At 41.1% G+C, this 24,495-nt stretch overlaps 2 protein-coding genes and 1 long non-coding RNA gene across 5 annotated transcripts; 2 read left to right on the top strand and 1 right to left on the bottom strand.

The window, feature by feature from the left end:
- The first annotated feature begins 4,853 nt into the window (after positions 1–4,853).
- On the top strand, positions 4,854–8,020 carry LOC121839934 (interferon-induced protein 44-like). Its single transcript, XM_042300520.1, has 6 exons — positions 4,854–5,490; positions 5,654–5,849; positions 5,969–6,121; positions 6,462–6,633; positions 6,946–7,046; positions 7,148–8,020. The coding sequence occupies exons 2-6, from the start codon at positions 5,733–5,735 to the stop codon at positions 7,307–7,309; spliced, it is 705 nt and encodes a 234-aa protein (XP_042156454.1). The 5' UTR covers positions 4,854–5,490; positions 5,654–5,732; the 3' UTR covers positions 7,310–8,020.
- Positions 8,021–12,197: 4,177 nt separating this feature from the next.
- LOC112217697 lies at positions 12,198–18,971 on the top strand. 3 transcript variants are annotated; one of them, XR_006079275.1, is made up of 4 exons: positions 12,198–12,438; positions 13,030–13,084; positions 13,723–13,875; positions 18,587–18,971. It is a non-coding gene; the product is annotated as an uncharacterized LOC112217697 (long non-coding RNA). The 3 variants fall into 3 exon arrangements; XR_002948495.2 differs by lacking the exon at positions 13,030–13,084 and having other exon boundaries at positions 12,201–12,438; XR_002948496.2 differs by lacking the exon at positions 12,198–12,438 and having other exon boundaries at positions 12,459–13,084.
- ctsbb (cathepsin Bb) lies at positions 15,852–20,655 on the bottom strand. The gene is made up of 10 exons (XM_024378157.2): positions 20,543–20,655; positions 19,150–19,273; positions 18,834–18,919; positions 18,583–18,697; positions 18,253–18,368; positions 17,765–17,850; positions 17,488–17,631; positions 16,738–16,854; positions 16,442–16,570; positions 15,852–16,253 (listed from the first exon to the last, which is right to left on the bottom strand). The coding sequence occupies exons 2-10, from the start codon at positions 19,270–19,272 to the stop codon at positions 16,177–16,179; spliced, it is 993 nt and encodes a 330-aa protein (XP_024233925.1). The 5' UTR covers position 19,273; positions 20,543–20,655; the 3' UTR covers positions 15,852–16,176.
- Positions 20,656–24,495: the final 3,840 nt, after the last annotated feature.

Below are 24,495 nucleotides of genomic sequence, written 5' to 3'. Positions count from 1 at the left end.
CGACTGCTAAAGAGACAGACATACCTAACACACATTTCCTCATCCCTCCCAACCACAGGGCGAGTCCTCACACTCATGAACACATTGATATGGAAGTCCAGATGTTCCCAAACATCAAGCATGTCTCTGTCTGCTACAATTATACTCATTGGGTTTCTATCTCAGTCAAGGCACTATCTACAGTATCTTAAAGATGCTAGTGAGTCTACACCACTTGCAGTCTTCCCATTTTTCTGCCTTAAAATGTCATATTAAAAATGTTATAAAGGAAATACTGTAACTTGGAAAGTATACTAACTACATATACAAAGTTTCCATACTATGCGTTGTGCATGTAATATGAAAATGATGAAAGTGTTTTTGTTAAGAGAGGGATGTATTTTGACAAGCTATAAGAGAATTGTTTTCCATAATATTTACATACTGAGTAGTTACCGCCTGGAGTGAGGTCAGGGAGCGTGCCAGCCTGCCAGAACCGACCCTTTTGAGCAAACTATATAAATGATGGGTTAAGAAAAAACACATCAGAACAGAAAAACGTGAAGCTGTCCTCTTCCAAAGTGAATTGAAGTAGGACTATCCTATTACTCAGCTCAAACCATCGATACGGCTGGCTAGCCTATCTTCAAAGAAGCCTCTTCAAGAGTGAATGGAACGAAAGTCAACTCTGTAGTTCTGTTCAGGACTTCACGACAAGTCACCGGATACCGGACAGCGACAAAGAAGGACAACCATAGAAGACTTGTTGGAACCATTTCGGACTATCAGAGCCTTACGAGTGTGCCGCGAAAAGGCCCAAACCCCTTTCCAAGGCTGCCCTGTTCACCAAGAGACCCCCGGCGAACCCAGGCATTTCACGTAAATACATTCATCATTTCTTACTCAAAGCGGGTGGCGGTTTGTGTGCAAATTATATGGTTACTGTAGGTGAGAGTACTTTCTGAATGTACCAATGTTAAGTGTCTCTGTCCCTCTCTCTCCATCTCTTTAATAACAAGCATCAACATTGTTGTCATTCCACTAGGGACCTGTTTTCAGCGTATTACGTCTCCAGTCAATAACAGGTGCAGAGTGTGTATGTTTATCCTGTATTCTCAGTTAATTAGCTAGTAAATAAATAATTAAACCAATTTGTGTAGTACTGAATCATAAATAAGGCTTGGGTTATTACAGATGCAAGGAGGTTAGGACTGTTCAGAATGATGATATGAGACGAGGTTATGATTAATAAGTTGACTCTTTATATGATGTGATAGGTAAACACCTTTTAGAGTTTCATTCGGGAGATGGTAACTCTTTAAAAAACTGCTCTTGTGGTGCCCCAAATCCTAATGAGTTCATTGTTACATGATTAAGTTAATCAGGTAACAATTTAAACATACTTAGTTAATTAGATAAATAACAGTCTTCAGATGAATTTTAAAGTCAAGTCGCGACAAAAGCAATCAATGCATCCTCATTTTGTATTTCTTAGTAGTTTGGAAAATTATACTGAACAAAAATATATACTCAACGTGCAACAATTTCAATGATTTTACTAAATGTATCTACCCCTACAAAAAATGTCTATAAATTATAATCCACATAATTCACATTTCCTGTTGGCGTGGTTACACGTGGTCTGCAGTTGTGAGGCTAGTTGGACACACTGCCAAATTCTCTAAAATGACGATGGATACTTATGGTAGAGAAATTAACATTTAATTCTCTGCCAACAGCTCTGGTGGACATTCATGCAGTCAGCATTCCAATTGCACGCTCTCTCAAAACATGAGACATCTGTGGCATTGTGTTGTGTGACAAAACTGCACATTTTAGAGTGGCCTTTAATTGTCCCAAGCACAAGTTGCACCTGTGTAATGATCATTCTGTTTAATCAGCTTCTTGATATGCCACATATTTCAGGTTGATGGATTAACTTGTCAAAGGAGAAATGCTCACTAACAGGGATGCAAACAAATTTGTGCACAAAATTTATGAGAAATCAGCTTTTTCTACTTACAGAAAATTTCTGGGATCTTTTTACATGTTGTGTTTATATTTTTGTTGTATACAAAATAATGTAGATTAGGTTGTGTAGATCGACAGGAAAATAAATAAGTGGATCCCTTTTCAGATTACATTTTAAGGCAGCAAAATGTGAAGACTGTGCAATGGGTGTGTAGACCTTCACTAGTCACTGTTTGTATCATGCAAAATACTCCTTGTTACAGATTATTTACTTTATACCTTCTTGATGAAGCCCTTTGTTGCAGTGCCAATAAAAGGCAGGAGAAGGACTCTTCCGAACATCACAGATCTGACAGAGTTGATGAAGCTGGATTTTCCTGACCCAGCAGGACCCATCAGCAGAACTCTGACCCGGTTTAAAGACCGGCAGGCCGGTTTGAAGGAGACCAGATTCTTCCTCAGTGACCCCCTCCCTCTGGTGAAATGGAATTGCACAGAAATAGTCATAATATTACATCAGATCAGACCTGGGTTGAAATAAGTGCTGTCAGAGTTAATCAGATAACTCAAGTTAACATTTTGCCATTTAGTGCACACACTTTTTTATTGTGATTAATCGCATTGTCTGAAAGCGTTGGAAATACTCTAAACATCCAAATAGATCTATACAGCTAACATTTACAATGCCATGTAAAAACTAGTTGACACTGAGGTTAAAGAAAATGTGCTTTTAAATGTACCTAATTTGGTAGTTACTTTAGACAACATCAGATGTCAATATACTTGAAATGTTTTTTTGCATGGAAAATTGTAAATAACAGCTCAATTTGAGCAAATACGGAATTTACCATTAATCGCAATTAAATCAAAGCAAATCCTGCAAATAACTCAATAAAACAATGTTCTTGTTTGACAGACCAAGTTCAAAGACATGCTTAAGTATTTGTATTTTAATTACTTATTTTCTATGTATTTGCAAATAATGTTTCCTATGATGACTATTTGAAACTATTTTCAAATAGGCTACTTGTTTCCAAATATATTTAAAATACACATAGCACCAAACAGACCTGGGTTCAAATACAAATGTCTTTGAAAATACACTTGTCAATGTATGAGTATTTTCAAATACATTTCCAAATATTCAACAGCTTGTATTTTCTAAGAAAATATATTCTAAAACTTACTTTGAAATGTAGTCTATGTGAAAGTAATTGAAAAACCTTAGATAGTATTTGTACCCAGGTCTGCATCAGGCTTCAAATAGTGTTTCTAGTTGTCATAGCAGAAGCAGACTGCTTAAAGTTAATGAATGTTGGACTCCGTAAATTAATTCACAATGTGACCTACTCCTCAGTCCATGGCAGCTCCCTCCGTGCACCTTGAATATAAAATGAATAAGAGCATAATCACTACAAATAACAGTACAATAATGACAGAAATTAAAAACGAATTTGGGTGACGAGTAGTTAAATTTACTTCCAACTCGATACAGCTCAACATCCAGGTACTCCGTCTCCATCCACCTACCCTGGTGACACATAATATCCCACGATTCCACGCAAATGGATCTATTCTCGGTGTACAACTTTAGATAATCTCCAAACAACCATTTGACATAGAGGTTGAAAAATGCGTCGCCTTAGAGTCATCCAGAACAGGGAAGTGTGTAACTTATTGATGGTTTATTTCGAAGACAAATGCGTCTTGGTCCTCACTCTCATTAGACGATTTACTCAGGTAACCCCCCTTTACATCCCCAGAATTGAAATACACTATTACAACAAATCTTCCTTCTTTGTCAAATTTAGATCTCAACGTATGCATGTAGAACCCATGGTGGCTTCCCTTGTAGAGCAGGTGAAGTTGGGCAGGTTCGGGAAGGAGCTTCAACAAATGCGTCTCTTGCTCCAAACTCAATGCAGCTACTACTGAAGCCATTAAAAAACGTGATGTCACGATGGAATCTACTACAGCTATGCAAATAAAATAATTCCAAGTCTTATTTCTGAGCCGGTTTAATGGATAGCCTACGAACCCGCACCAAATCAATAGTAGGCCTAGAGTGTTTCAGAGAAATGAAACCTGTCATGAGTATGTAAACAAAGTGGCATAGTTAAAGTGGCTAGTGATACATGTATTACATAAGGATGCAGTCGATGATATAGAGTACAGTATATACGTATGCATATGAGATGAATAATGTAGGGTAAGTAACATTATATAAGGTAGCATTGTTTATATATTTACATAATTTCCCATCAATTCCCATTATTAAAGTGGCTGGAGTTGAGTCAGTGTCATTGTCAGTGTGTTGGCAGCAGCCACTCAATGTTAGTGGTGGCTGTTTAACAGTCTGATGGCCTTGAGATAGAAGCTGTTTTTCAGTCTCTCGGTCCCAGCTTTGATGCACCTGTACTGACCTCGCCTTCTGGATGATAGCGGGGTGAACAGGCAGTGGCTCGGGTGGTTGATGTCCTTGATGATCTTTATGGCCTTCCTGTAACATCGGGTGGTGTAGGTGTCCTGGAGGGCAGGTAGTTTGCCCCCGGTTATGCGTTGTGCAGACCTCACTACCCTCTGGAGAGCCTTGCGGTTGAGGGCGGAGCAGTTGCCGTACCAGGCGGTGATACAGCCCACCAGGATGCTCTCGATTGTGCATCTGTAGAAGTTTGTGAGTGCTTTTGGTGACAAGCCGAATTTCTTCAGCCTCCTGAGGTTGAAGAGGCGCTGCTGCGCCTTCTTCACGATGCTGTCTGTGTGAGTGGACCAATTCAGTTTGTCTGTGATGTGTACGCCGAGGAACTTAAAACTTGCTACCCTCTCCACTACTGTTCCATCGATGTGGATAGGGGGGTGTTCCCTCTGCTGTTTCCTGTTAACTAACTAGCAGGCTAGTTATCTCCGCTTGATTTCTCCATGGCCCAGGTATCTGCACTGGATTTGGGGGGCGAGAAACAGTTGTTACAGTTTTTTCACGAACCTGTCCGACTTCACCTGCTCTACAAGGTGCCCCACCGTGGATTTAAGATAAGCGATTTGATTTCTAAATTCGATCAAGAGGGAAGATTCGTCGTAATCGTTTATTTGGAATCCGGCACGATGAAGGGGGGATATATGAGTAAACGACCTGGTTTTTATTGCCAAGAGGACAGAGGGGCATTTGTCTTTGAAATAGACCATCAAAAAGCAAACGTATTTCCTGTCGTGAAGCACCATAATTCAATCATTTTTAATAGAGAAAAAATAGGCTTTGGGGGTTGGCTAAACATTTACAGCAATAAGGACAACACACTCTGTGTTGATGTGGGGTTCGATGATACCTACACACCCACCGATTGGAGTGACGAGTTTGAGGTGTCCTTCATGGTTGTGGAGTTGCATCGCATTCAAAGTAATTCTGCCCCAATTCAATGTGATGAATTAAATGTACTCTCTGAAAATGTAGTCTAGGCCTACTGTAATTGTTTGTTATTTTTATGTTCAAGGTGTTGGAGATGTGCTGCTGAACCCTTGGAGGGAGCTGTCGTGGACTGAGAAGTAGGTCACATTGGAAATTAATTTCCTGAATCTATCAATAACAAAGTAATCTGTTCTACACCAGTAGAGGCTAGTCTGTGGCTTAGTATTGGTGGTCTAAAAGCCATCTGCAGCCTGTCTGATGTAATATTACGACTCTTTCTATGATGTCCCATTTTACCAGAGAGAGGGGGTCACTGAGGAAGAATCTGGTCTCCTTCAAACCGGCCTGCCAGTCTCTGAACCAAATCAGGGTTCTGCTGATGGGTCCTCCTGGGTCAGGAAAATCCAGCTTCATCAACTCTGTCAGATCTGTGATGTTCGGAAGAGTCCTTCTCCTGCCTTTTATTGGCACTGCAACAAAGGGCTTCATCAAGAAGGTATAGTGTCTGTTTTTAGCATATAAGATTGATAATGCCTTGACAGAGATAGAAAGTTGTCTGAGTTTGTCTCTTACAAAAGACTGACAACATTGTCTGTCCTCTCTCTATCTACCCAGCTGAAGTCATATGACATCCGGTCAGAGAGAGGAGGGAAGCCCACAGCTCTGACCCTGTGTGATGTGTTGGCTCTGGGGGACGGTGAGACGACTGACCTGACCGTCCGAGACGCACTGGCTGTCATCAACGGGCACGCCCCCAATCGACACAAGGTAGGTAGCATTTGTTTTCTTTCTGGGAGTAGCAATGTCTTCATGATGATTCCTAGCCTTGCTTGGGATAAAGATCAAAGGAACCTCCATGTAATATTTTACTGAAGATGTTATATTAGTAACATGTTATGCATATTATTCACTTTGTAACCAACATACACACATTATAGCTAACATAGGGACAGGGCCGTGAACCCAGGCGACGGGGTTGAATTGTGTCAATAGGGTTAACCCACTTTGTGGGAATTATAACATGGCTCATTACTGGATGGCAACAATATTAATTAATTTGTTCTGTTTGCTTTTTATGGCAACACAATGACATTGTCCAACACAATAGTTTCAAAGTGAATCGCCCATCAAAGCTGAGACTTCAGGTTACAGACCTGTTCCATCGGTAAATGACCAAATCCATTGTGCGGTGTTTGTTTTGAATGCCTGCCAAGTCATGACCACCAGTGATGACCTTACAGAGACACTGAGGACACTTCAAGCTGAAATCTCAGACCTAGGTGAGATTTCAGAAACACACACACATTGACTACTGTATCCAGATGTAGGATCTTAATTTGAGCCAGTTTGCTACAGCAGGAAATGTGAATTATTATGTGGATTATAATTAATGCACAATTTTGCAGAGGTTGATACAATTTACATAAAGGCAAATCAGTCTGAAATGTCAACGTGGAAATTACAAACTTCCGAAGACTTTTTAAAACTCAAATGCACTACAATTTAGCATTTCCTGCTGTGCAGGAACATTCTCAGCAGCAAAAGAGTGATACAATTAAGATCCTACATCTATATGACACCATCCTCTCCAGACATCCCCCAGGTGGTTCTGTTGACCCATGTGGACCAGGTGTGTCATGCCGTCCAAGAGGATGTGAAGTTTGTCTACTCCAGCCGGATCCTACAGGAGAAGGTAGGCCTACTTCAAAAGTTGAAGATTAGGTGTAGCATAATGTGTTGTAAAACCATTATATCTGCAATCCATCTTCGATCTTATGTTTTGCTGTGCCACAGATGCAGAAACCAGCAGAGGTGGTGGGTTTGCCAGTGTCCTATGTGCTTCCAGTGAAGAACTATTCCAGTGAGTTGTCTGTGAGCTGCAACACTGACATCCTGCTGCTGAGTGCAGTTCATCACATTCTCCAAGCTGTGGACGACACATTTGAGGATTACTGACCTTCAACCCCTGCAGATGCCAGTCCAGTGATGGTTTAATGTTTGATAAGTAACTGGGTAGAAAGGTGTTGTGCTGCAATGCATGTGTCATTAGCAGTGTTGGGAGTAGTTACTTGAAAAAGTAATATTACATGAAAGTAACGCATTTCTTGTTATATTACTTTGTGTTGCTTTCATGAAAATAAATCTCAAAACCTTATAGTTTGTTTAACTTTCTGAGCCTCAGAGGGAGGGAGGTAAGCCACGCACACTCTACAAAAGATAGGTTCATCTAAAAAAAAATATTCTCTCCTTCAACCCAATCAGGAACATCTTGGTCACAACTATTTCCTAAGTGGTGTAGTCTGATATATTCACTGATGTATTTATGTTTGCATTGAAGATTTATACCAAAGTATAGGTAGCCTCTCACACAAGACAACCTTTTTATGCACTGTGAGATGCACAGGAGGTTGTTGGCACCTTAATTGGGGAGGACGGGCTTGTGGTAATGGCTGGAGCGGAGTAAGTGCAATGGTATCAAATACATCAAACACATGGTTCCATGCATTTGATGCCATTTCATTCCTTCGGTTCCAGCCATTATAAGGAAGAGTCCTCCCCTCCGCAGCCTCCACTGGTGAGATGTAGGCTAAGCATTGTTGTTTTCATCCATTTTAAAATCAAGAAAATATCGCCCTACTGTTCTGTAAATTCAACCATCTAAATCAATCATTCCATGTGTCCTCCTTTGGCTTGATATAAAACTAATTGTACAAATTGATAATCCACAAACTGCAGCCATATTCCAGCGCACTGATCATAAAATTGAAAGTCTGTCTAAACAATGCGCAATGGTAATTTATAGTCTATATGCATAGGCAATAGGCATACATACAGAACTACGAGCAGACCATGCTATTTGCTGAATCATTTCATGAAGATGTATAATTTGGAACAGGGAAATCATTTTAAGAGAGTCTGCTGTCAGATAAATTCCCTCGCATTGGGAAAGTTAAACTAATGAAAAAATAAAGGTAGAAAAATAGGAATTGACTATTTATGTCATCCAATGAAATGGATGTTGTTGCACAACCGAGCCTATTATATAAGCAAAACCTCTGTCTTTCCTTTTCATTCGCAATATGCCGCCAGTGCGACCATTGCATAGAGCGCACACTTGCCACGAAACGGTGAAGCCCTCTACTGGATTTGCTATCACAGAAGCGATCAATGGCAAATATCAGAGGTGCCAAATGGAGGACCAAATGACGAAACAAGTCCAGATCAGATCATGGAAACGGTGGGGAAATATTTTCTGAATAAGTAACGCCAACATCGGTCATTAGAATATGTTTGTAATGTCTATGTATGTCTTTAAATGGTACTGTGAGCTTTCTCATGGATTTAAATGGGGTTCATAGGTTGGTTATTTTTCAAGATACTGTCTTTCACCATTGTTGTTTTTTTCTGCTCTGTTTCAAATGTCATTAACTCAGTTTTTGTTGAAACCTCCTAATGCCTCTTAGGTTATTTTAAACAACTTGCCATTGGAGTACAGTCAACATAATAGTCATTGCAATATAAAAATGTAGAACAAACTATTGTTTTGTACTTAACAGCTAGCCATCAACGTGCTTCTGATCATTGGGAATATGAAAATGTAAAAAAAAATATGTATTTCAATAAAATGTCTACTTGTTCCAAAGATATTCATAGGTTTTACACACAAGAGTAAAAAATACTGAATGTTTTATTATTTCCACTTCATAAACTGAAGACAATTTTATTTTAAATGGACCACCGTTTTGAGTCGACCCCAGTCCTGGGGATAAGCCTGGACTCTTAAGTCGTGGGATCCCAGCCACTATCTCTGATTCGATGCCACACTCATCCTTTCCCTGCAGGATCTTGAAGAAACCTTCAAAAGAGAACACAGATCAGTAAGAGCAAGTGGGTTGACAAGTTTTTTTACAGGACTTACAATGTTTCCTTGTAGGCTGCGTAGTAACACAGTTGGTGCTACTATAAATGGAGCAATACCATTTAACAGTATGACCCTTCAATAAGTGGCCACTTTGACATGTAGGTTTCCAATGATGGACCACAGTGGTGTGTACTATTAGCCCTTAACAGTGGTGTGTACTATTAGCCCTTAACAGTGGTGTGTACTATTAGCCCTTAACAGTGGTGTGTACTATTAGCCCTTAACAGTGGTGTGTACTATTAGCCCTTAACAGTGGTGTGTACTATTAGCCCTTAACAGTGGTGTGTACTATTAGCCCTTAACAGTGGTGTGTACTATTAGCCCTTAACAGTGGTGTGTACTATTAGCCCTTAACAGTGGTGTGTACTATTAGCCCTTAACAGTGGTGTGTACTATTAGCCCTTAACAGTGGTGTGTACTATTAGCCCTTAACAGTGGTGTGTACTATTAGCCCTTAACAGTGGTGTGTACTATTAGCCCTTAACATTGGTGTGTACTATTAGCCCTTAACAGTGGTGTGTACTATTAGCCCTTAACAGTGGTGTGTACTATTAGCCCTTAACAGTGGTGTGTACTATTAGCCCTTAACAGTGGTGTGTACTATTAGCCCTTAACAGTGGTGTGTACTATTAGCCCTTAACAGTGGTGTGTACTATTAGCCCTTAACAGTGGTGTGTACTATTAGCCCTTAACAGTGGTGATTTTAGCATGTAAATCTTGGTGGAGCAAAAAATAAACAAGTGGAATACATGCCAGCAAAGCCACAACACACAACACTAAACAATACATTCCTTGCACTATAAAGGTGACAAACGTTGCCCACAAACTGTTAGGACAGCTTTTTGTGGGCCCTAACTTATTACCACTGCTACACCTGGCTATCAGCGGAGCCTTGTCTGGCAGCGAAACAGTTCATTCAGTCTCATTTACTGCTTTTTAACAAAACATAGCTGATATGGCTGACTTGATTAAACAAATGTGGGTTCTAATGACAATTGAGATGTACTAACTACGACATAAGGGGACGACAAGTGGATAAGAGGCAATCCGTAATATAGATTAAGACAATGAGTGACCTACGACGGACGTAACGTTAGTCAATATAACCATTTGTTTAGCACTTTTGAAATGTACAGCGACAGAATTCAGAACATGGGCCAATCTTATAGTGCTCTCCCTGTACACCAAGTTAGAACCATAGGATAAATAAATGGGGCATCTAAGCAGACAATGAAAGCTCTTACAATATTTGATGATTACAGTTCTCTAAAGCAGGTTATAGGCTAATAGACCAAATCTCACTGGCGATACTAACCTTTGGCCCTGACCACATTTAAGTCCACCCTTATAATCAGTGAAATAAATAAGTTTAGTTTTCCAGGTGAACAAGTGGGATGCACTGATGAGCGCTACATCCCGAGGGGTTTGTGCTGATGGTACGTTGATTGTGACAGTCAGTTAAATGGCGTCTCTTGACAAGGCAAGAACAAGATGTATGTAAGGAGAAGTACAGTATTATCATAAGGAGAGTTATACTTGGAAAATGGAGGAGGAATGGAGGGGAAAAGAGAGACAGAGGAGGTCTAAGAGAGAGAGGGAGGAACAGGTTGAGCTTGAGTCTGTTAAAAAAGGAGGGAAAAGGGGAGATGGTTTGTTAAAGAAAAATGGTGGACAATGTAAGCAGAGTGAGTTGAAGACAGGAAGAGAAATGGAAGTGAATGAGGGAAAAGTATTGGAAGTGTAGGTGTGGTGAAGTTCTCGGAGCCCAAGGCTTGCACCGAGGGTCAAGATAAAGATGAATCTGTGACAGTAGGAGTGAAGTTTTGGGAAAAAGTGGACCCTTGCATTTTGGCTGATCCATTTGATGTTTCAGGGTGGGTGAAAACAGAGTTGGGTGCTGTGGAATCAGTGAGGGGAACCAGAAGTGGTCTTGTGATAATTGTTTGTGTTTCTGCTGGTCAGAGGGAGCAGGCGCTCCGTGTTAAACAAATGGGGTAAGAGATGTGAAGGGCACCATTGAAAGGAGAGATTACTGGGGTAGAGGTAAATGTGAAAGCTGACAAACTGAAGCAGAAGATTCCCGGTGTTTGATGCTCGTCGTTTGGTGTGACGCAGGCAGGGTGGCGTGAGTGGAGAAACAGAATAGTCATTGTCTGTTCTTATGAGTTTTGATGTTGAGTCTTTGCCCGACAAATTGATGTTAGGATATATAATTTATCCTGTACGAGCTTTTATTACATGTGTCAAGCTTATGGGCATGTGGCACCAGTGTGTAGGAGGGAAGTTCCTAGATGTGAGAAGTGTGCAGAAGGGCATGAGACAAAGGAATGTGTAGCATTGGGGAAAGTAGTGGTATTTGTTAATTGTAGGGGTGCCCATGGGGCTGGGGATCCGAAATGTCCCGTGCAAGAAAGGCAGGTTGAGGTTTTCAGAGTTAGAGTAGTGCAGAAGTTGTCATGTGCTGAGGCAGTGAAGAAAATAGAGTAAGATGGGTCAAGGGGGGTCCTGAGAAGAGTGGTGTGAATAGAAGATCTGTGCCAGTACAGAGGGATAGGGCAACAAGTGATATATGTTTAAGCAAGATTGTATTTATAGCAATTCTTATCAACGGTACTGTAGGGATGAATCTTAAGTTGCAGAAAATACAGGTTGTGGGGGCAGCTGCAGAGAGGTATTTGCGTGTGTGAGACTACATCAGAAGAGTTACAATGTGTGTTAAGTGGTTGTGTCCCATCCTTTCAGGCTGTTGGCCTGAAGTAGGACTAAATATATTTAAATATTGGAGAATGGTATTTATTTTGATTTTTTTTGTGTGTGAGTATGGTGTATTTGTTGTATTTTTTTAAATATTTGTTTAATGCAAAGAATAAGTATACTCCAGTCTAGTAGGTGGCGGTAATGCAACATTTATTGGATGCCAACTGCCGTTAAACCTCATCAAAGAAGAAGAAGTTTCGTTTCATAGTCAGTGCTTTGGGACATACATTTTCCACAACTACCTTGCGCTCCAGTCTACTTTGAGCCATAAAGGCAACATTTGTGAAGCCAGAATACAAATTAAACGATGAAAAAGCCTGGAAGGAGGAGAGATGACTAGAAACGATTCGGTTGGTCGTTTTATGTGTGGATTAATTGTCGGAGTAGAGGTCCTTGTGCATTTCAGGTAAAATAACAACCTAATGTTTATATCCCAGGACAAATTTGCAGGCAACAATAAGCTAGCTAAATAGGACAAATTAGCTAGCAAGTGCAAGCTAACTAGCTAAATTGCCATACATATTTAATGATTTTCGACCTGTGCCCAAATTAATGTCATTGGTTCAGAGTTTGTTTTGATATTTTAACCTGCGTGTCGTGATCGCGTTTGGTGAAGGGGGACAAAATAAATATATGCACGATGGCGCACGCGCGCAGCCGGTTTGAGTTCCGTGTTCAGATTGAGCGTCGGGGATCGAGGGAAACCACCCCCTACTGAAGATGCCATCCTCCAATTACCCATATGTGTAATGTAATGGAACTAAGTCATGATCAAGGGCTAGGAACTAAGTCATGATCAAGGGCTAGGTACGTCGGTGATCACTGTTATTTTGTTCTCAGCCAACACTACTTCAATCCCCCTACCCTACTGTTTTTAATTTAATGAGTTTATAAAGGGAATTTTGAAGGTAACCGATGGCTTAATTATAGCCAGTAACTACTGTACCATACGTGGACTAAGATGTCGCTGATGTAGCCTACTGTTCACTGTCCTAAGATGCTGGGAGTGTGCTGCTTACCGGCCCTTGGAGGATCCTGGCGTGGACTGAGAAGTAGGCTATGCATATCATTATTTCTAATATTTTAGAGAACAAGGTTGATATGGTCATTTATACAGTCAACTTATTAGCAAGGTCACATTTTCAATTACCAAATATTTACCCCACCAAAATCAAGAAATTGGTTGTAGCCTTCTTGCTATAACAAGGCAAACGCATCTGATGACTAAATAATATTTCATGATATTTATCACTTCTCTCAAACTCATATCACTAGGGGCAGGGATGCTCTGAAGGAGAATCTGGTCTCCTTCAAACCAGCCTGCCAATCTCTGAAGTGGGTCAAGGGTTCTGTTGCTGGGTCAGGAAAATCCAACTTTATTAGCTCTATCAGATCTGTGATGTTTGGGCAAATTGTTCTGCTGCCCAATATTGTCATTTCTGCTGAGGGCTTTACCAAGAGGGTAGGCTTATTAGTATATCTGTCATCCAAGTCCCATTTCTTCATCTAGTTTTGTTATCATGTTATGATGACCTATTTTCCACCTAATGACAGCTTGAGTAGCCTACAAACCATTTCAAGCTTTTATTAATAAGGAAAATCTACCTTTTATACAAGACCAATCCATTTATATTTTAGATGGTGATCTACTGTACATCTGATTTGACCCTTCCTGCTCCCCTTCATGCAGCTCAAATGCTATGAAATCCGGTCAGAGAAAGGGGAGAAGCCCACAGCTCTGACCCTGTGTGATGTGTTGGCTCTGGGGGACGGTGAGACGACTGGCCTGACCCTCCCAGACGCACTGGCTGTCATCAACGGGCACGCCCCCGATCGACACAAGGTATACATACATACATACATGCATACATACATGCATGCATACATACATACAGTGGGGCAAAAAAGTATTTAGTCAGCCACCAATTGTGCAGGTTCTCCCACTTAAAAAGATGAGAGGCCTGTAATTTTCATCATAGGTACACTTCAACTATGACAGACAAAATGAGAGAAAAAAAATCCAGAAAATCACATTGTCGGATTTTTTATTAATTAATTTGCAAATTATGGTGGAAAATAAGTATTTGGTCACCTACAAACAAGCAAGATTTCTGGCTCTCGCAGACCTGTAACTTCTTCTTTAAGAGGCTCCTCTGTCCTCCACTCGTTACCTGTATTAATGGCACCTGTTTGAACTTGTTATCAGTATAAAATACACCTGTCCACAACCTCAGTCACACTCCAAACTCCACTATGGCCAAGACCAAAGAGCTGTCAAAGGACACCAGAAACAAAATTGTAGACCTGCACCAGGCTGGGAAGACTGAATATGCAATAGGTAAGCAGCTTGGTTTGAAGAAATCAACTGTGGGAGCAATTATTAGGAAATGGAAGACATACAAGACCACTGATAATCTCCCTCGATCTGGGGCTCCACGCGAGATCTCACCCCGTGGGGTCAAAATGATCACAAGAACGGTGGGCAAAAATCCCAGAACCACACGGGGGGACCTAGTGAATGACCTGCAGAGAGCTGGGACAAAAGTAACAAAGCACACCATCAGTAACACACTACGCCGCCAGGGACTCAAATCCTGCAGTGCCAGACGTGTCCCCCTGCTTAAGCCAGTACATGTCCAGGCCCATCTGAAGTTTGCTAGAGAGCATTTGGATGATCCAGAAGAAGATTGGGAGAATGTCACATGGTCAGATGAAACCAAAATATAACTTTTTGGTAAAAACTCAACTCGTCATGTTTGGAGGACAAAGAATGCTGAGTTGCATCCAAAGAACACCATACCTACTGTGAAGCATGGGGGTGGAAACATCATGCGTTGGGGCTGTTTTTCTGCAAAGGGACCAGGACAACTGATCTGTGTAAAGGAAATAATGAATGGGGCCATGTATCGTGAGATTTTGAGTGAAAACCTCCTTCCATCAGCAAGGGCATTGAAGATGAAACGTGGCTGGGTCTTTCAGCATGACAATGATCCCAAACACACCACCCGGGCAAAGAAGGAGTGGCTTCGTAAGATTCATTTCAAGGTCCTGGAGTGGCCTAGCAAGTCTCCAGATATCAACCCCATAAAAAAATCTTTGGAGGGAGTTGAAAGTCCGTGTTGCCCAGCAACAGCCCCAAAACATCACTGCTCTAGAGGAGATCTGCATGGAGTAATGGGCCAAAATACCAGCAACAGTGTGTGAAAACCTTGAAGACTTACAGAAAACGTTTGACCTCTGTCATTGCCAACAAAGGGTATATAACATTGTATTGAGAAACTTTTGTTATTGACCAAATACTTATTTTCCACCATAATTTGCAAATGCATTCATTAAAAATCCTACAATGTGATTTTCTGGATTTTTTTTCTTCTCATTTTGTCTGTCATAGTTGAAGTGTACCTATGATGAAAATTACAGGCGTCATCTTTTTAAGTGGGAGAACTTGCACAATTGGTGGCTGACTAAATACTTTTTTGCCCCACTGTATATGGCCCAATACATGTTATATTCACACTCCAGACATCGTTATCTTGGAAATGTGTATTTCCATTCATTTTTGTTGATCCGTCTGCCTTATGTGCAAGTGATCATAGCAATATAATGAATAGAACAGGCTTGGATCCTCTGACCCTGGCAATTGAATGGGTATAGGATTTGAGGAACTAATTAGTATTTCCTGTGTTAATAACATGAACAACATATTAAATTGTTGTGTCTTCTTACACTTTTTGTGAATGCTTATCAATGAAGAAATACCCAAGTTGAATATTGCACCAGTCAATATGGAGAAAGTAGAGAATTATGACTAAAGCAGAATTCAACAACATAAGCAGTTTATGAGGAGCTTTTAAATATTACGATCGTAAAAGGCCGGTTTCATATACACACATTAAGCCTAGTAAAAAGCATGGTAAATATAGAATCTCCATTGAACTAGCCTTTAGTACAGGACTAGGCTTAAACTGAGTCTGGGAAACCAACCCGAAGAGCATAGAATGAATCTACAATTTAAAACGGATCAGTTATGAAACCCAGACATCCATACTGAGGATTATGCAGGACACCCTCGCTTTGAATTAGGAGGCAGGGTGGTGGATAGGCCATCGAGAGCACCCTCTGAACACAGCCTTAAAATATTCATCTAAAGCCTCGGTATCCCCGCCACTATCTCGGATTCAATGCCACACTCATCCTTTCCCCGCAGGATCTTGAAGAACCCTTCAAAGAGAACCAATACAGATGAGTCATACATTAGGCCGAAGGTATCATATCACACCATTATACTGCATGTCACATCAACAGTATTACACATGAAGATATTGAAATGTCCATCTATACAAAGCAAAATAAGAGTATCGAGTCAGTGACAGTGGTATGCAATGGTGTCTGCTGTTAGCCACCCTCACCATTGTCACCCCAGTCTGTGTTCCAGGAGTTGGCAACCAGCCAGTAGGGGGTGTTATTCTCCTTTCCCCAGCCCAGGATCTTGATGGCATGACCCCCCAGCATCTGTCCAGTCACATGCTGGTACACACCTGGCAACATAGAACAGAGATAAAGTGACCCCTTGAGTCTACAACCTGTCAGAACATGTCAGATCTGTGAGTGCATGCTTAGTCTATGGAGTGGTTGTGTGTTTGTCTGTGCTTGTGCCTCTGTGTGGATGTGTGTGTGAGAGAGGAAAAATACATATAAGTCTCACCGGTCTTGTAAAGGAGGAAGTCCTCATAGACAGAGAAGGCTGCCTCCACTGGGCCATTCTTATAGAGCTCAGTCATGATCTGCTGTTCCTTCGGGGGAACGCTGTACGTCTGCTTTCCTACAGGGGGCGACAGTGGTCAACACACTGAGGTACACAGTTGAGAAGTGGTGTAAAGTAAAGTAAAAAATACTTCAAAGTACTACTGAAGTAGTTTTTTTGCGGGTATATGTGCATTACTATTTATATTTTTGGCAACTTTTACTTTACTACATTCCTAAAGAAAATAATGTACTTTTTACTCTACATTTTCCCTGACACCGAAAAGTACTTGTTACATTTTGAATGCTTATCAGGAAATGAAAATGGTCCAATTCACACACTTATTAAGATAACATCCTTGGTCATGCCTCTGATCTGGTAGACTCACTCACTAAACACAAATGCTTCATTTGTAAATAATATCTGAGTGTTGAACTGTGCCCCAGGTTATCAGTATTTATTTATTTTTTTAAGATTTAAAAAATGCTGCCATCTGATTTGCTTAATATAAGGAACATTTATACTTTTATTTTTGATACTTAAATATATTTGTGGGAATTATTTTCTTTTGATATTGAAGTATATTTAAGACGGAATACTTTAAAACGCGATAATGTGACACCAGATTTAGCTTGGAAGTCATTTAGATACACTCGTACAACATTAAGTCTGAGGTTATATTCAACATTAGTACACAGTGAGGTCTCTTACCGAAGCGTTTGTCCTTCTTGTAGGAGGGGGTGTATCCAGCGGTGCACTCGGACACACACTTAGGCGTGTCACCCTCACCTGTGCAGGGGGGGCGTGTTCCGTTCACGTGATGCTCACACGGAGCGATGCTGTAAGGTCTACAGCCTGTATGAGACACAGTCACTAAGGATGTCATTTTATCCTCTAGAAAGCCAACAATATAGTCCACTGCTGACATTTATATTACATCCATATTGTAGGTTTCACAATGCCAGTGCCAGAGCCATCCATAACTCACCTATATTGGATCCGTAGAGCCCTCCTGTAACCAGCCCAGACTCAGCCCAGTAGTCCCAGGCAGCTGATGGGAAGCCCCCCATACACCTACACACACCCCTCAGTCATGCCATGTGAGCTTGCTTACAATGTCATGGTGTCATGAGCTATCACATACACTGCTATTGGCTGTAATATACACTGTGTGTACAAACATTAAGAACACCTACTCTTTCCATGACAGACTGAACAGGTGAAAGTTATGATCCCTTATTGATAGCCATCTGGCCAACTTGACACAACTTTCTGAAGCATTGCCGTCAACATGGGCCAGTATCTCGGTGGAATGCTTGCGACACCTTGTAGAGTACATGCCCCAACGAATTGAGGCTGAGGGCAAAAGGAGAGGCTGCAACTAAATATTAGGAAGGTTTCCTTAATGTTTTGTACACTCAGTATATAATGTGAATAAGCTAAACCTGCTATACTTAAAGCCAAACACACACTCACCCCATGCCACAGGCATCACAGCATGACAACAGGTCCTCAGCTGAGATCTCCACGGAGACCTTGCCATTGCTATGGATACAATACCTGTCGGAGATGGCCTCAGCTGCCCCAAAGGCCTGTGGGTTGGAAATGCATGGGAGAGATGGTTTAGGAGGCACAGCTACTCAGTCATAGCTACTAAGATTTCAGATGAGTTATTGTCCTCTATCGCCATCTCCTATCCCATTAACACAGTGATTAGGCCCCTTTTAAAGGCTACTATCTCCTCCTTACTCCTATTTTTCCCTAATATTTTCCTCCATTCCTCTCTCCATCCATCCACCGTCTTACCCAGCAGGAGCCACAGGATCCCTGGTCTCTGATCTCTTTGATGGTGGGACAGTTGGGCCACTGCAGCCGTGCGTCAAAGCTGTCTGGCAGACTCATGTCCTCATCAGACTGCACCCTGTGGAGGGAGAAGAGGAACAAGCTTGGGCTTTGATAACTTACGTTGGCCTGCATGTGTAGGGTGGCATTAATATGAGAGCAGTATGAATTGGGTCCATTTTGGTCAATCCATGCAGACAAACACACACACTCACAGCTCTGGCAGCCTGGGTCCCTTCAGCAGGGTTCCACACAAACTCTTCACATAACTGATGTCAACATTGTGGAAGTTCTGGCCAGCCTGGGGAGATGTATAAAAAAAAAAAAAGGAAAGTGTCAAAGGAAAGGAAAGAGTCAAGAGGGAGATAGGAGTGAGAGAATATGGAGAGATGAAGATCGGTGGAAAGATTTCAAAGATAACATTTGCATAGACTGGGTTTATTTATTATATTTGAATGAGTTAGATAATAATCTATCTATAATTATAAAATTATCTAATCTGCTATAACAGGAAGACCTGGTAGCACTTACCGTCCATGTGGTGTCTGCGGTGTTGATGTACTGAACCATCTCAGGAGACAGTAGAGGGAGGCGGGGCTTAGCCCAGCTAACAGACAGGGCCGAGAGAAGACACAGAAGGGCCAGACGACACATCCTGGAGGTGGACAGGAGACAATATGACTTAACTTTTGTATTTCAAACCGTGATATAGGCTACTCTTTGTCTACTGAGTGTAAGAATAGAGTTTGAGGTTGCAGCTCAGCACCTGTCACAATGCAGCCTCCTCCCAGTAGACCACTAGAGCTGCAGAGGTGGAAGTGAGAATGAAACTGTACCTTGAGTTCTATGGTTACTTATTAACGAGAGCTTTAAATAAGTGGCCTTACTGCAGGCTATTTAAGAAATAAGGACTGAAGGGGGCAGGGCTGGACAACCGCATATGGGGCCCTATTTTTATTTTGGGGGGGAGAAAAAAAATAATTGTATTACTGTATTTCAACACATTTTGCCATGGTGCACAGAGACAAATGCTGTTTTTTTAGCTCATCTCATGCTTTTGTTTACCCATGAGGGTGAGAGAAAATGTTGCAGTTATATAGCAAATGTTCTGCAATTCCATACATTTGCTATCAAAAGCGACTAGTTTACAGCCCATAGTGTCACGTATACTCCCTCGCCGGCCTCTACGTCATCAGGCTGCTGATTATCCCGCACACCTGTCACCATCGTCTTGCTCACCTGCGCCTCATGACAACTCACCTGGACTCCATCACCTCCTTGATTATCTTCCCTAAATCTGTCCCTCCCCTTGGTTCTTTCCTCAGGTGTTATTGACTCTGTTTTCACGTCAGTGCGTTGTTTGTGTTGATTGTTTCTTTCATTAAAACACTCCCTGAACTTGCATCCCGATTCTCAGCGCACATCATTACACTTAGCCTTGATATATTGGCCATATACCACAAACCCCTGAGGTGCCTTATTGTTATTATACACTGGTTACCAACGGCAATAGAACAGTAAACAAGTTGCTTTCCTTCATACCCGTGATATATTGTCTGATATATAGACATGGCTTAAATGCTGTTTCATTCAATCAGCATCCAGGACCCAAACCCCAAAATTGCTGGTTCAACTATACACAGTATTTATTAGTAATTATACACTTGTCAGATACTACAAATAAACTGTGTCATTCCTCTGACGTAAAATGAACACTCTTTAACACATTAACGTTTTGCTATTGCAAATACTAGAGTTGATAATAGCACAATCAATTCAAAAACCCTCCCTCTTCTTACAGTGACTCTGGCAAATAAACTGTGGCTCGTTCTTTCATACCATTACAAGTCTACCTCACAAATACTGGCATCTAGAGAGAAATACCCAGTTAAAATAACAAACCAGAAGAAATCCTTATATCTACCTGTATGGTTTGTGTGGTAGAAGATCCTCAGACAGTTAATCAGTCAGTCTGTCAGTTCTTCTCTTATTCTGAATCTCTATAGACTCTCCTGTTTTAAAGGAACCTGGATTACTGTCACATGACCAGTCCAGTCTTTTGCCCTAGCATAAATATCACATGATTGTGGCAAAGGCTATTTCCGAGGGCACTGATAACAAGTGCCCTGAAAGTTATTGTAAAATGTTTTCCTTGGATTGATACCATTTATGAAAGTCAAAGTTAAATGAGGATCAGGTGCTCTTATGTCTGCAACAATGTTAGAAAACTGTAAGGAAAAAAGCATTCCCTTTCTTCCATTCAATTTGAGTTATGAAATGTTTGAAATAGAATGTACAGTCTTACATAAATGAAAATCACTGTTTTTGCAGTCTTTTCCCCCAGGACTTTGAACTAGCATGACTTGAGCTCGTCTTAAATGAGTGTACAATTTTACTGTCTGTAAACTATAAAACTATCATCCATTGTCTTGTCAGCAAAGTCAATGTCCAAAAAAACAGGGTTCATTTACAAAGGACCAACGTTGACCTTTGTGACACTGATGAGGCAGAAAAGAAAACATTCAGAAACACTTTATTTGGAGTCTTTTATTATTTGTTCAATTATGTACAAATGAAAAGCTCACATTATATGGAAATAGTCATGTCTTCTTTAGTTGTGAACAAGGATATACCACACTACTGCAGCCTTCCTACTCACCAAAGCTCTGTGTTAAGGACACTTAGCAGCCTGCTACTATGTGTTCTGCTACAGTCCCGCTTCCACCAGTCTCTGTATCAAAAATCTAATCAAATGTTATTTGTCACATGAGCCAAATACAACAGGTGTAGACCTTACAGTGAAATGCTCTCTTACAAGCCCTTAACCAGCAATGCAGTTCTAAGAAAAATAAGTGTTAGAAAGTATTTAATAAAATAAAGTCAAGAGATTCTTCAAAGTAGCCACCCTTTTCCTTGATGACAGCTTTGCACACTTGGCATTCTCTCAAATCAAATCAAGCAACTACCTTATACACACAAATGTAACGGGATGAATAAGAATATGTACATATAAATATATGGATGAGCAATGGCGTGCGGCATAGGCAAGATGCAGTAGATGTTGTAGAATACAGGGTTAATTTATATGAGATGAATAATGTATGATAATGTAAACATTATTAAAGTGGCGTTATTTGAAGTGACTTGTGATGCCTTTATTAAGTCAATTTATTTAAATGGCCAGAGATTTGAGTGTGGATGTTGGCAGCAGCCTCTCTATGTTAGTGATAGCTGTTTAACAGTCTGTTTAACAGTCTGGCCTTGAGATAGAAGCTGTTTTTCAGTCTCTCGGTCCCAGCTTTGATGCACCTGTACTGACCTCACCTTCTGGATGATAGCGGGGTGAACAGGCAGTGGCTTGGGTGGTTGTTGTCCTTGATGATCTTTTTGGCCTTCCTGTGACATCGGGTGCTGTAGGTGTCCTGGAGGGCAGGTAGTATGCCCCCGGTGATGCGTTGGGCAGACCACACTACCCTCTGGAGAGTGTTGCGGTTGAGGGCGGTGCAATTGCTTTACCAGGCGGTGATACAGCCCGACAGGATGCTCTCGATTGTGCATCTGTAAAAGTTTGTCAGTGTTTGAGATGCCAAATTTCAAGACAAATTTCTTCACCCTCCTGAGGTTGAAGAGGCGCTGTTGCGCATTCTTCACCACGCTGTCTGTGTGGGTGGACAATTTCAGTTTGTCCGTGATGTGTACCGCGATGAACTTAAAACTTTCCACGTTCTCCACTACTGTCCCGTTGATGTGGATGGTGGGTGCTCCCTCTGCTGTTTCCTGAAGTCCACGATCATCTCCTTTGCTAGGTTGACTTTGAGTGAGAGGTTATCTTCAATAACTTGACTTTGAGTGAGAGGTTTCTTCAAGTGCAATCGCAAAAACCATCACGTGCAATGATGAAACTGGCTCTCATGAGGACCGCCACAGGAATGGAAGACCCAGAGTTACCTCTGCTGCAGAGTATAAGTTCATTAGAGTTAACTGCACCCCAGATTGCAGCCCAAATAAATGCTTCACGGAGTTCAAGTAACATCTCAACATCAACTGTTCAGAGGAGACTGTGGGAATCAGGCCTTCATGATTGAATTGCTGCAAAGAAACCACCACTAAAGGATACTAATAATAAGAAGAGACTTGCTTGGGCCAAGAAACACAAGCAATGGACATTAGAATGGTGGAAATCTGTCCTTTGGTCTGATGAGACCAAATTTGAGATTTTTGGTTTCAACCGCCGTGTCTTTGTGACACGCAGAGTAGATGAACAAATGATCTCCACATATGTGGTTTCCACCGTGAAGCATGGAGGAGGAGAAGGTATGATTGTGTGCGGGTGCTCTGCTGGTGACACTGTCTGTGATTTTATTGAGAATTCAAGGCACACTTAACCAGCATGGCTACCACGGCAGTCTTCAGCGATACGACATCACATTTGGTTTACGCTTAGTCCCACTATCATTTGTTTTTCAACAGGACAATGACCCAACACACCTCCAGGCTGTGTATGGGCTATTTGACCAAGAAGAAGAGTGATGGAGTGCTGCATCAGATGACCTGGCCTCCACAATCACCCGACCTCAACCCAATTGAGATGGTTTGGGATGAGTTAGGCTGCAGAGTGAAGGAAAAGCAGCCAACAAGTGCTCAGCATCAGGGATGCTAACTGGTGAGGGCCCAAAAAGGTGACACTTTTCTTTGCACCGAAACATGCAAAAAAAATCCCTGTTAGGGGGGAAATGGAGGTTTTAACAATTAAACAACAAAGAATATGATCTACATGCTCAGTCTGTGTGTAAAATAAAAAGTTGTTAATGTGAACCTAACTCACAGCTAAAAAATTTAAAGAAAGCAATCCAATGTTATCAGTTGCCTTGACTTTACAGCGAATTACACTACAAGTCTTGAAAAAAAAACAATACACTAATATTGCAGTTAGCCAAGACCGCCTTTATAATAGAACGCGTGTGACCACACACACACATCTAAATATTGCACTTGGGAAAAAAACATCTTAAAGTAGAAATAGAATGAAACATAAAGGCATTATATTTTTTCTCTATTATAGTGGCCTCTATAGTAGACATCGATCAAGTGCACAAGGCTACAAGTGTGCAAAAATAATGTTAAAAAAATTTAATAATCACCCCTCACAGTGTTACTGCCAAGTTCAACACAACAAAAGCCATGTTTTTGGGCTACACAACATTATTACAGTGTACACTTTCTGCCTGTGGACATCTGTTCTACAATGTGCCAGCAGAGCAAGATACCCTTTGTTGGCATAATTGATCTCCTTCAGGCAGATGGTACATCTGGCATACCCCTTTTAATCTGCTGTATTGAAAAAGTGAGAAAGAGGGACGTGTGTGGTGTTCCTTTCACCTCTATAGTGGCATCCAGCTTAAGCCAGGCCCAGCTCCAGCTACACTTCATCACTGAATCCACTTGTTTAACAAGCAACGCCTCATTTTCACTTAATTCTCTCTTTCTGAAAATGAACCACAAACTGTAGAGGTTAAACATTAGTTCACAGATAGTAGATAGTTTGCTAGCTAGTTAACTAGACAACAATTCACACAGATTGCCAGGGTCCAGTAAGCAACTAACGCGTTATAACGGCAAGGAGTCGTATACCAGTTAATACTACGGCAAATAGGTTAAGTTACTAATGTTAGCTCATCTGATGTTGTAACGTTAGCTAATTTTCACACTATAAACTAAATTATTTGATCAGTTAAGATGGCTAATGTTGATCAACATTTCTCTGGCTAGCTAACGGAGAATTTGATCCAGCTAGCAAGATAACGTTACTTAACTCTAACAATACTTGTTCCACCACACTTTGTCCTCTCACCTCAAACTATCCAAATGGCAGTTGTT

Source organism: Oncorhynchus tshawytscha, linkage group LG18 (assembly GCF_018296145.1).
Source record: "Oncorhynchus tshawytscha isolate Ot180627B linkage group LG18, Otsh_v2.0, whole genome shotgun sequence".
NCBI lineage: Eukaryota > Metazoa > Chordata > Actinopteri > Salmoniformes > Salmonidae > Oncorhynchus > Oncorhynchus tshawytscha.
This window is presented reverse-complemented; position numbering and strand designations above follow the sequence as displayed.

Coding starts and splice junctions, on each gene's coding strand:
- LOC121839934 (XM_042300520.1), top strand. CDS start 5,733: ATGGGTCCTCCTGGGTCAGGAAAATCCAGCTTCATCAACTCTGTCAGA. Junction 5,850..5,968: donor CAAAGGGCTTCATCAAGAAG/GTATAGTGTCTG, acceptor CTATCTACCCAG/CTGAAGTCATATGACATCCG. Junction 6,122..6,461: donor ACGCCCCCAATCGACACAAG/GTAGGTAGCATT, acceptor CCAACACAATAG/TTTCAAAGTGAATCGCCCAT.
- ctsbb (XM_024378157.2), bottom strand. CDS start 19,272: ATGTGTCGTCTGGCCCTTCTGTGTCTTCTCTCGGCCCTGTCTGTTAGC. Junction 17,851..18,252: donor TGTGATGCCTGTGGCATGGG/GTGAGTGTGTGT, acceptor GGGTGTGTGTAG/GTGTATGGGGGGCTTCCCAT. Junction 17,632..17,764: donor GCTCTACGGATCCAATATAG/GTGAGTTATGGA, acceptor TGTCTCATACAG/GCTGTAGACCTTACAGCATC.